The 12,836-nt window shown below is 34.6% G+C and overlaps 1 protein-coding gene and 1 long non-coding RNA gene across 2 annotated transcripts; one reads left to right on the forward strand and one right to left on the reverse strand.

Annotated features, from left to right (window-relative positions):
• Nucleotides 1-2,431: 2,431 nt before the first annotated feature.
• Nucleotides 2,432-4,844, forward strand: LOC141336038 (uncharacterized). The gene is made up of 4 exons (XR_012355677.1): nucleotides 2,432-2,513; nucleotides 2,885-2,936; nucleotides 3,201-3,250; nucleotides 4,029-4,844. It is a non-coding gene; the product is annotated as an uncharacterized lncRNA (long non-coding RNA).
• A 1,568-nt stretch (nucleotides 4,845-6,412) lies between these two features.
• pip4p1b (phosphatidylinositol-4,5-bisphosphate 4-phosphatase 1b) lies at nucleotides 6,413-12,836 on the reverse strand. The gene is made up of 7 exons (XM_073842833.1): nucleotides 12,621-12,836; nucleotides 10,893-11,083; nucleotides 10,655-10,761; nucleotides 8,876-8,981; nucleotides 8,705-8,757; nucleotides 8,510-8,600; nucleotides 6,413-8,417 (listed from the first exon to the last, which is right to left on the reverse strand). Exons 1-7 carry the CDS (start codon nucleotides 12,721-12,723, stop codon nucleotides 8,271-8,273), a joined length of 798 nt encoding a protein of 265 aa, XP_073698934.1. The 5' UTR covers nucleotides 12,724-12,836; the 3' UTR covers nucleotides 6,413-8,270.

Raw genomic sequence — 12,836 nt, forward strand, 5'->3', positions numbered from 1 at the left:
AACCATAGATGCTAATAAAGAACCTTTACTTTAAAGTGTGTGGAGGGCCACCTTCCAACAAAGTTCTAGCCTCAAGCTAATAAAGATCTTTAGGATCACTAAAAACTTTCAGGCAGGTGTTATTGAGATAAACTCTATAGGAAAGTGGCCCTCTGGGAGCAGGTTTGGACACCTCTGACCTAAATGAGTCATATATTACTTTTTGAAAGGGTACTGCCCCAGTAACAGGTTTTGTACCATTTTCTTCTGAGAGTGTGGGTGTAACAACAATATTAGTCAGGTGACATGAGGTAATATTACTGTAAATAAGAAAAAAGGGAAATATTTCAAGTCTATTTGCATCTTTGATCTAAAGTTATATTTTGTTCTAAGCTGCTTTGAATTTATGTAAAGGGATATGTTACCCCAAAATGAGAATTCTGTCATCATTTACTCAACCAAACCTATATGACTTTCTTTCTTCTGTGGAATACACACACACAAAAGGACGAACTTCATAACTGGATCAATCAGATGCATGAATGCGTAATTTAGAACAGCTTTAAGAACTAAAAAAGATCTGAGTGAAATGACTCAACACATTAATCAGAGAATCATGAAAAGAATGGACAGGATATTCTTTGAATCTGTTTCACAGAAGTTGAAAACATGGGAGGGTGTAAATGATGACTAAAATGTTCTTCTTCGGTAAACTTTGGTTTACTTTTAATTAGTTATTATTTCATAAAATGTACTAAAGTAAATAATCATTCTGTGGTGATTCAAAGTAAATGGTCATTTTCAGGAAAAGTAAAGCCAAGTCCATTATAATGTAACTAATAATAACTCAGCTGACAATTAAAACAGATTTTCAGATGTTTGTGTGACTGGAAAACATTACCAATTATTTATTTGACATTTGTGCTACTGTAGTGATATGTACAACATTTTTTGCAAGAATGTGATATTTTGTCAATAAATATGTCATTTATTAAAACGTCATGTTCATCTAACACTACAATGTTCAGTTGAACGCTTGCATATTTTAACCTTACTAAACAACTTTCTCTGTCTACTAAATTAATCACATGCACACTTTTTTTTATGCCAAAAATCACATATTTCACAATGGTGTTATTTTTTCAGTATCATTCCTGTAGCTCAAACAGAAGCACATGAACTGATAAAATGTATTGAAATACCTTGAATGCACCGCAAGTCACTTTGGATAAAATTAATTACTTATTTTAGCCAAAAAGAGCATCTGTGTTCATCTTGTTTAAGATATAGTTCAGCCAAAAATGAAAATTCTGTCAACATTTACTTCCCATCAACTCCCCCATCAGCATTTCAGGAGGGATTTTGTCCCACTCCTCTTTGCAGATCTCTCCAAGTCATTAAGGTTTCGAGGCTGACATTTGGCAACTCAAATCTTCAGCTCCCTCCACAGATTTTCTATGGGATTAAGGTCTGGAGACTGGCTAGGCCACTCCAGGACCTTAATTTGCTGCTTCTTGAGCCACTCCTTTTGTTGCCTTGGCCGTGTGTTTTGGGAATACCCATCCATGACCCGTTTTCAATGCCCTGGCTGAGGGAAGAAGGTTCTCACCCAAGATTTAATGGTACATGGCCCTGTCCATCATCCCTTTGATGCTGTGCAGTTGTCTTGTCCCCTTAGCAGAAATACACCCACAAAGCATAATGTTTCCACCTCCATGTTTGACAGTGGGGGTGGTGTTCTTACACTCACAGAAATGATTCATGGCAGAGTTAGTTTTTATGCATTTACATCTATTTGATTTTATTTAAAAACTCATATTTTTAAAATCTATACATTAAAAGTAAATATACTATAAAAGATTTAATCAATTATACAACTTATTTAATGCAATTAGTTAATATTTATTAACACTGTTTAAATAATAAGAGTTATAAGACAAACAAGATTCTGTTATTTAAAGTTTATGTGATTGGTTTTCATCAAAGTTATGAAAATCAATCAATTCGGAAACAGGAAACGATGTCACTTTCGCTGGACACGAGCCCTCGGGATATTGTGGGAATCAGTTACACATGTTGGTAAGTAATCCGAAACATCCTTTGTTGTATTGCTCCTGTTGTAATAATGCATTTTATTTAGCATCGAATGTATATCATATTAATCCATTTATGATAAGTTTTATGTAGTTTGTGATTTTTAAACGGTTTTATCGTACGTCGTTTTACCGGATAATGTTGATGCCCGTTAGCATCATAACTTCAGCTAGCTTGGCCAAACAACTTTAAAATGCATCAAATTAACCCATTGCTGTCGGTTTTTATGTTTGTGAAAATAAAAAGTAATGAATTCGAAGTCAAGAATTGTCACTGTAATATGTTAGCTAATGTTTGCTGTTAGTTAGATTACAGAGTTGAATGAAGCTACTTATTTTTATGTTCTTTTTTCCCCCCAGAAACTTAACGTTAACTCCTGTGGCAATTTCTTAGTTTTCCTCTCGCCGTGTTCTTACCTCCACGTGGCAACATCGATTTTTGTAAGTATAACTTAAAAGATGTACACGTTAAAATGTAGAACATATTAAATTAATGTTTTAATTAATTGTTCAGTAAATGTAATGTAAAATAGATTTTCAATATAATACTGAAATGTTTGGAGTAAAACGTGAAGCATTTAATTTACAATATAAAATGATAATTATGCCTACAATCTTTGATATAAGAATAGGTTGAAAATGTTTTTTTTTTTTCCCAGATATTTTTTTACATTATACAATTGAACAAGAGCTACCTTGTACGTTTGGAGCATCATTAATGTTGTTAAACTCTTAACAAAATACTAAAGTGAAAATGCAGCTAAGTTCACAAATAACCTAATAGTTGTTTTTGTGTTTGTCTTCATTCACAGGTGCTGTGTGAATGTGGTGTTGCAAATTGTGTGAAAGTTCGTTATCTTCCAGGTATGAATTATTAAAACATATTAGGCTGAGACATTCACACCATAGCCGGACTTACAGATATCCATGTGTATATGTAGACTGCCCTTGCACATTCACAACCTGAATGTGCCAACAATTTTCAACAATGTAGTTTACAAAAATATTGTAATTTCTGTCTTTATCCATTTGCACACATTTTAGTATAATTATGGTTGCTGTCTATACAGAAAAACAAGGAGATAATTATTCTCATCTCTCTCTCTCTCTCTCTCTCTCTGTCTAAAGGCAGCGGAGGATCTGAGGCAGTCAGTGAAGCCAAAGCCCAATGTCAAAAAGTAAATAAAGCAGTACAATTAAAAGCATGAATCTTTTTACTTTTGGGGATGATGGATGAGGAGTAAGCTCTAGCGTTTTATGTAATGATATGTGCTTTATAGCAGTAAGTGACATCATGGTGCACCTATGGCTTATTAGAGTAATTTCATTTGAAGAAACCACTTCATCAGGGAGTTAGAAGATGGAAGAATTAAAGGGATAGTTCACCCAAAAATGAAAAGTTTGTCATCAATTACTCACCTTTGTGTTGTTCCAAAACCATATCACCTCCATTCATCTTCAGAACACAAGTTAAGATATATTGGATTTAATCTTGAGAGCTTTCCGATCCTCCCATAGACATCACTGAAAATGCACATTCAAAGTCCACAAACATGTTGTTATATTCATTTTTTTCAGCCAAAAAGTGTTCTTGTTGCTTTATCGTGTTCAAATTGAGTGATCTATGTCACATGGACTACATTAACTGCGTTTTTATTAGGTTTGTGTAATTTGAATGGGCACTTTTAGTGGTGTCTATGGGAGGATCAGATCCAAAATATCTTAATTTGTTTTCTGAAGATAAACGGAGGTGATATGGATTCGGAACAACATGAGGGTGATTAAAAATTTTATTTTTGGGTGAACTATCCTGTTAAGGTTCAGGCTTGATGGACATATTATACTCCTGACTTGATTGTCAGATTATAAATTGTTACATTGGCAGAAAGGTGCACAGCATTCATGAGAAGCGTCTCCATTTTTAGTTACCTTTTTTAACTGCATTTTTTGTGGCAGGTCAACAGCTTCATTGGCAGAAAAATCTCTGCAGTCTACCCGGAAATCCCTCCGTTCTAAAGCACAAAAGCTTACCCCAAGTGAAAGGTTGATCCATAATAAAGTAAGAACAAGACTAATACTGGGATAATTTTCAGATATAATATTGTTGTTGTTACATTAATAGGAAATTGCACAACTGGAGATAAAAATGCATTTTGTTGTTAACATATTATCCACAGCCTTGTGACTTTTTTTTTTTCAGGCTTTTAGGGGGTCATCAGGTCTTAAGGTCATTGTCCTTAACTTGCATCCATTCCATTCTCATGAAAGCATATATTCTGTCTGCTTTAATGAAAAGATGTATATGTATATGTGAGTGTGTGTGCGTGCGTGTGTGTGTGTGTGTGATATTATATTTTAAGTGTGTGTTTGTACATTCCAGGACATTGAATCCAGAGAGGCAGAGGAAGACATGGCAGGAAAGACCATGGGCATCTACACCGTACAATCAGTGGATCAAGGTCAGGGTGACGGACGCTTTACTGATGTCTGTGTTGTGCTGGAAGGTGTGGAGGTTCTTCACAACCTGCAGAGTGTCACTCATGCATGTATTATGTTGTATGGCCTGATCTACGCGCTCAATTTGAGCTACCCAAAAAGCCTGAAATGTACATTTGAGGTGTACCAGAAAATCCTGATGGACCTGGACTCAACCAAACTTACCCCGAAAGTACAGACACTGAAACTAAAATTGCTCCAGTGATTCAGCTTTGCAATAATAAACTTATACAGCCCCTACCCATTTTTTTTTTTTTTTTTTTTTTTTTTTTGTGTAGCAACTGAAAAAGGATCTCATACAGTTTTATTTTTTTATTTATTTATTTCTTGGGTGTCCAAGCAGTGTGATGTTCGAGTGGTGCTGTGTAAGTGGATTCATGGTTTCCCAAATGTTTGTTTCAAACACAAATATAAATAAATCTGGAAATCTGGAAATTGGTCTAACTCTATTTTTTTTATTAGATGGGGAAACAATTGCATAAATGTGGTGCATTGTTTAAGTTGGTTTAGTACAGAAGGAAGAATTAAACATGATTCAAATAAATGATTCAAATAAAAATCTTTTAGTTACCCTGATTTAGTTATTATGCAATTTATACAATAAACTTTATGTATTTTAAATAAATAAACTTTTTATTATTAATTTAGAATAATTACACTTTACATAAACTAATTACATAAATCTGAGGATTATGCGTTTAAAATAAATAGATTTTATTATACTAATGAAAATAAATAGTATAAAGTTTATTTGGTAGATTTGTGTTAAAATTATGAAAAAAATATAAATGGGAATTTGTCATTTAATAAAATTACATAAATCTTAAATTTTGGGTGAAATATTTCTGTGAGTGTAGAGTCATAGGCAGCATTCCTCCTCCTCCAAACACGGCGAGGTGATGCCTAAGAGCTCAATTTTGGTCTCATCTGACCACAACACTTTCACCCAGTTCTCCTCTGAATCATTCAGATGTTCTTTGGGCCTGTACATGTGTTTTCTTGAGCAGGGGGATCTTGCAGCAACTGCAGGATTTCAGTCCTTCATGGCGTAGAGTGTTACCAATTGTTTTCTTGGTGACTATGGTCCCAACTGCCTTGAGATCATTGACAAGATCCTGCCATGTAGTTCTGGGCCAATTCCACAGCATTCTCATGATCACTGAAACTCCACAAGGTGAGACTTTGCATGGAGCCCCAGCCCGAGGGACATTGACAGTTATTTTGTGTTTCTTCCATTTGCAAATAATTGCACCAACTGTTGTCACCTTCTCACCAAGCTGCTTGGCCATGGTCTTGTAGCCCATTCCAGCCTTGTGTAGGTCTACAGTCTTGTCCCTGACAACTTTGGACAGATCTTTGGTCTAGGCTATGGTGGAGAGTTTGGAATCTGGTTGATTGATTGCTTCTGTGGACAGTTGTCTTTTCCCTTTAAGAGAGTGCTCCTAATCTCAGCTCGTGACCTGTATAAAAGACACCTGGGAGCCAGAAATCTTGCTAATTGATAGGGGATCAAATACTTATTTCACTCATTAAAATGCAAACCAAGTTATAACTTTTTTGAAATGCGTTTTTCTGGATTTTGTTGTTGTTGTTGTTATTGTCTCTCACTGTTAAAGTAAACCATTAAAATTATAGACTGATTATTTCTTTGTCAGTGCGTAAACTAACAAAATCAGCAGGGGATCAAAGGGTCAAAAGGTATTACTTTAACATTAACATTTGACTGACTAAATCTTTGTTATAGTTTGGAAGCTTGCCAAACAAATGTTTCACCTCACTAAAGTATTCCATTACGTTTGTCTAACAAAATAATTGCGCAAACAGACAAACACACACACAAATACTCAAGAGATTGTTAAAACATTTTAGTCACAAAGGAAAATACAAAAATGATCAACAACAAAATCAACAATGAAAAGGGTAGAATCTGTTAGCGAAATCGCTAAAATGTAGTGCAACAATATATATATAACATTTTCAACAAAAATTAAAGCGTAAATGCACAGTACAACTGCACACTCATGTAAACAAATCATAAACTCTGCAAAAAATAAAAAAATTACTGGTCACTTCTGCATTTCACAACAGGTACAGGTACTAGTATATCTATTAATATATATATATATATCTGTATCTTCAAGAGTGCAGTGCAAGGAGTTCATTTCAGCTGGAAACGAGCCTATGCGATTAGTCAGCCGGTACATCTGATTACACTTTTTTATATAATATGCAAAAATGTATATGTAAAAGTATTATCAGCTTGTCACTGGTACAACTTTGTACTCCTAAATGTACAATTCTTGCACATTTTTCTTCTGACAGTGTAGATATTAAGTTAATCACAGCAATTTTCTTTGATGAATATTTACATTCACTAGCATTTGACAGTTGTTATGTGCAGATTGTGCCAAAGAAAATGACAATTTTTTTAAATAGTCAAAATTGTAATAACTGTAAAAATTGTCTTTCAGTACTACTTTACTAGTTAATGTTTAAGTTATTCATAGCATAAGGGTGAAAATTTCAATGCAGCTATATAACTATATAACCACAGACAGGTACAAATTATGAGCAGCACTGCCTGGTTTAAAAACAGCATCAACAAAGGTAACATAAGGATCGTTAGAAATCTCTAGAATCTCTGTAATATTTCATTGTGTCTGGTATTTGATCATTGTTAGTTAGTAAGTAAAGCGTAATTTGGTGCCTAAGCTGAATTTGAGGGTGCAGATGCACAATAAGATTGTAGGAGGAAAGTAAGAACAGGAAGGTAAAAGTTTGGTTTTAACCCGGGCCACAGACATCGAAGAAAACCCAACAGGTGCACAGAATAATATCTACGGAGAAGCATTAAACTACACTGAAAGAATAATCAATTCATTGTTGCCTATGATTCATTCTATAGCACATTCCAATAATATGTGACACACACTAAAATGCACTGTCTAAAAAAAGATTTGTGCTTTTTCCTCTTTTCTTTTAAACTTTCCAGTGTGTTTTCATTTCCTTTTTCTTGCTCATACCCTTCATTTGATGTGCCAGTTCAGGGTACAATTTTCAATAAAGCTAAAAGTTGCAGTGCCTTCATATATGAGAAAAAAAAAATAGCTTTATAAGTTATAACAGCAGAGCACACTGTCACATGAGGCACTTACACTTCTGTCAGCAATTCAGCCAAAATTTCATATTCTAACTAATGCTTCACTTCAATATATTTGTGTGACGCCACAGTGATATCAGAATCAATTCACAGGGCACAAATGGCCTGTTTCAGCGGTTACTGATTTTCCAACTAAGCTAAAAGTTATTCTACTGACAGTGCTGAAAATATTTGTTCTTCTATGCCTTTTCTTATTTTGCAGTGTTTAGGAAGCAGATTCATATTAGGAATGTAAGCAAATTAGGTTTGAAATCAGTTCAGAGAAGAGTAGGGTTCAAAAGCAGAGCACTGTAAAGATAAAAAAACTATTATTTGTGTAAAAAGTGGTCATATTTCACCCCTAAATCAAAAGGAATATTATTATTATCCAGAATAATAATTATTATTCTTAGCATTGATTTAGGGGTAAAATATGACTTGGATATTTTCCTGACAGAGCCATTTAGACAGAGCATCACTTTATTAATCACTTTTTGCTCTGTTTTCTCCTTATTCTTGTCTTTTACACTTCATCTCTACCTCCTCCTCCACATCTCTCACTCCTATGATGAGTAGTTGTGCAGCGGTTCGCTGATTTTCATGCAGGCCCAGTGCAAAGCTCTGACCAAAGTGATCAGCACCACAACAATGAAAAATACCCACGAGGCATAAATTCCCTTATATTGCAGTGCCTTCCGCCACGTTCCAGCCTACAAAGAGAGACACAGAACAGAGAAAATAAGATTCCTGGTATTGATGATGGATTTTGAAATAATGCACTCTAAATAGCTTTTGTTCTTACTATCAGTCCTGCAGTCGTTATGACGAAGATCAAGCACAACAGGAAACATATCAAACTCCTTTTCCTAGGGTACCTTTGGCCAATCGATGAGCTATATGAATAAAAAGAACTAAATTATGTGCTATTGTTTTATTTGTTGTGAATGTAACTGTTGGTACTAAATTGAGGAAGGTCTGTGAATAGTGTTTAACATACACTTTTCTGCAGTGTGGACAGCGAGCCAATGTTCGATCTGTAAATTCTGTCCACTAAATCAACAACAGAGAGACACCCAGTCACAGCTATGTTAAGGCTACTATTAAGGCAAATGAACTGATAAAGAGCTTTAAAATATTGTAAACATACATTAATATAAAAAGTTCTTACCAGAAAAGTGTTTCCACAGTGGCCACAGGAAACTCTGGCACCACTAGGCTGAGGATTTGGACTACTGGCACCAGGATGAACTGGGCCTAAATTGATAATTCGCTTACTAATCCCCATCAATAAAGAAAGAAAGAAAGAAAGAAAGAAAGAAAGAAACACACATATACACACAAAAACATGATTAAAACTAACAAAAAAAAAAAAAAAAAAAAAAAAAACTATCAACATCATTGTACAGCCTCTGGGCATCCAAACATATCTAATTACCTTGTTTCAAAAATCTGACTTATCCGACTCAAATCTCAGGCAAAATGCATGCTAATTTTTATTTAGTACTGACCTTAATAAGATATTTCAGATAGATGAGGTTTACATGTAGTCCACAAGAGAAAACAATAGTTGAGTTTATAAAAATGACCCCATTCAAAAGTTGACATACACTTGATTCTTAATACTGTGTTGATACCTGAATGATCCACAGCTATGTTCATTTTTTTGTGATAGTAGTTCATGAGTCCCTGAACAGTTTGTCCTGAACAGTTAAACTGCCCGCTGTTCTTCAGAAAATTCCTTTAGGTCTCACAAATTCTTTGGTTCTTCAGCATTTTTGTGTATTTCAACCCTTTCCAACAATGACTGTATGATTTTGAGATGCATCTTTTCACACTGAGGACAACTGAAGGACTCATATGCAACTATTACAGAAGGTTCAAATGCTCACTGATGCTCCAGAGGGAAATTTAATTTGAAGATTAGGGTAAATTTAACTTATTTTGTCTTCTGGGAAACATGTAAGTATCTTCTGTAGCTTCTGGAGGGCAGTACTAAATGGAAAAAAATATGATATTTAGTCAAAAAAAGAAACATGTACATAATCTTCATTTTGTTCAAAAGTTTTCACACCCCAGCTCTTAATGCATTGTTTTTTTTCTTCTTCTGAAGCATCAGTGAGCGTTTGAACCTTCTGTAATAGTTGCATATGAGTCCTTGAGTTGTCCTCAGTGTGAAAAGATGGATCTCAAAATCATACAGTCATTGTTGGACAGGGTTCAAATACACAAAAATGCTGAAAAACCATAGAATTTGTGGGACCTGAGGGATCTTTCTGAAAAAGAGCGTGTAGTTTAACTGTTCACGACAAACAAGGGACACGTGAATAACTATCACTAAACTAAAAAAACACCGCTGTGGATTATTCAGGTAACAACACTGTATTAAAAATGTCAACTTTTGAACGAGGTCATTTTTATAAATGCAACTATTATTTTCCCTTGTGGGCTACATGTAAACCTCTTTTATCTGAAATATCTTATTCAGGTCATTACTAACATGCATTTTGTATGATCCTTTTTTATTTTGGTAAAATAATTACATTGTGCAGATTCTGCAAGGTGTATGTAAACTTTTGACCTTAACTGTAAGTAAAAAGATAATTAAGATTTTAAAGATATTAAAGAATAAAGTCATATCCAATCATATCGTAAATGAGGCATTGCCTCCTCTTACATGAATTTCCCCATTCATTCTCAATTACCCCCCACCAAACTCACTGCATGCTTTAAGGGGTCTGTTAAAAGTCAATGGGCTCAGGGGAGGCAAGTAATTTTACCTGCTGGTGTGGGTTGGACAGTTTTACTTCAGAAAAACAACTGATTTATACACTTTTTAATGTTATATTTTATATTGCCATTGTTTTATTTATTAACTTTCTTTCCACAACCAAACACCATCAATGTGCCATTGTGTGTTCCTAATATAAAGGACGGTATTGTCTCTCACCAGTAAGGTCGAGGGCATGCGATCCTCTGTGAGGTGACTTTGCAGATGAGAAGACAGTTACATGGACACCTCACATACTTCTTTCCTGCTGGAGCATTCTTTATAGGCTAGATAAAACAGAAACTGATGTTATAATCTGAAGTTTAATTTACAGTACAGTTTTAAAAAAAAGTTTTTACACATAACATTAGGTATGTCTTATGATTGGAATCCTAAATGAATGTGCTTGTTAACTCACTGTAGCCTCATTGCAGACACCACATTTGACCACATGCTGGTGGATTTTGCCCTCCACGCTAATAAGCGACTGACACACTCTGCAGCTGATGACAGGAGCATTGCCGCTCTCTGGAGAACCCAGCGGGGAGTATGGTGGAGGTGCCTCTCCCAGCACCGACATGGGAGGAGCTGTTGGGAATGCTGGGAAACCTGGGGTGGAGAGAGAGCAGGAGAGATTACGTAAGGAAGAAACAGAGAGAGAAAGAGCAAAAAAAAAGAAAAGAAAAGAAAAGATTTAACAATTGACATACAAATGAAGTATAATAATAATAATAATAATAATAATAATTGGAGATAAGCAATATTATTATCCTTTGCTGGCATTCAATATATAAAATATTATTTGCATCAAATAGAACTCATTTTTAAAAACATTATTTAAATAAATCTTTTTAGGTTGCCTGTGACAAAGACAATTATTTTATGTTTTTTATTAATTTAGTAGCATGGGTATATTTGTAGCAATAACCAACAATACATTGCATTGGTCAAAATGATCATTTTTTCTGCCAAAAATCATCAGGATATAAGGTAAAGATCATGTTCCAAGAAGATATTTTGTCAATTTCCTACCAAAAATATATCAAAACCTAATTTTTGATAAGTAATATGCATTGCTAAGAACTTCATTTGGACAACTTTAAAGGACATTTTCTCCATATTTTGATTTCACCGACCCTGGTTTCGTGGTCAAGAGTCACTTTTTTATCTCACAAATCTAACATTTATTCTCGCAATTCTGAGGCTTTTTCTTACAATTTGGAAGTTTTTCTCAAAACTGTGAAATATAAACACATAATTGTGAGATATAAACTCACAATTGTGTGAACTGTAAGATAAAAATAACAAAAAGTATACAATTTGTAAGCGAAAAAGATGCAAGATAAACATATTTCAGGGCAGAAACAAGCTTCCATACAAACCGATAAGAAAAATATTTTATTTTAACCTTTTATTTACAGTTTTTCTTTCTTTTTTTATACTATCATCTAACAGACATGGTCTCTGAACTTTTTTACTTAAAGTATAAATTAAGTTTATATAAATTATAAATTACTAATAAAGTAAGATACTTTTACAATTTTAAGTAAAATATTACATTAATAAATACATCAAATTAATAAATATTTAACATCAATAAAAGGTTTATTCCTCATCATTACTTCATTAATAATCATATTAACTTTTAATTTTAATTAATTTCACTGCCATTTCATATGCATTGTTTGAGCAAAGTGAAGAAAATGGATTTGTTACCTAGAGCAATATTGTGTCAAACAGTCAATAATTTCAACTTGTATTATTGCTCAGTCAATACTTAAGTATACTTAAGTCTGATAAACTGATAAGTATTAGGGCAAAAATCAGTCATGTGATTCAGGTGTACTGTCTAATCTGCCACTAATCTATTTGTAGTGAGGCAAGTTAAATCACATGGTCAAAATATGCACACACTGTGCTCTAAATAAATCAAAATGAAAGTAATAAATAAGGAAATTCTAAGTAGTGCGCTTCCTAGACAGCATGTGAGCGTGGGCATCACAGGCGCGTTCGAACGCTCCAATCGAACCGAACCGAATCAAAAAGAATTGAATCGTACATTCGAATTTGCCTATGATGCCCAGAAATGCTGTGCAGGTAAACAGCTCTAAAAGCGTTCTGTCAATCCGGGTCAGTTTTGACTCACTCTGTGGTTTGGTCGGAGGTCGGTAGGTCTCATCTCCCGGTGACAGCCCGTTCATTCCATCGCGACAGTCCGACAGCAAAGGCGATCGCTCACCGTCAGCCATACCGTAAACAAACGCAAGTCCGCAACAAAATCCCGCGGTGGATGTAGGGTTTACTGCTGGCAAATGCTGTTGCGGAGAGCAAAACTGATGCGTGAAAGTAAAGCTCCAGGAAG

The sequence above is a fragment of the Garra rufa genome, chromosome 6 (assembly GCF_049309525.1).
Source record: "Garra rufa chromosome 6, GarRuf1.0, whole genome shotgun sequence".
Taxonomy (NCBI): domain Eukaryota; kingdom Metazoa; phylum Chordata; class Actinopteri; order Cypriniformes; family Cyprinidae; genus Garra; species Garra rufa.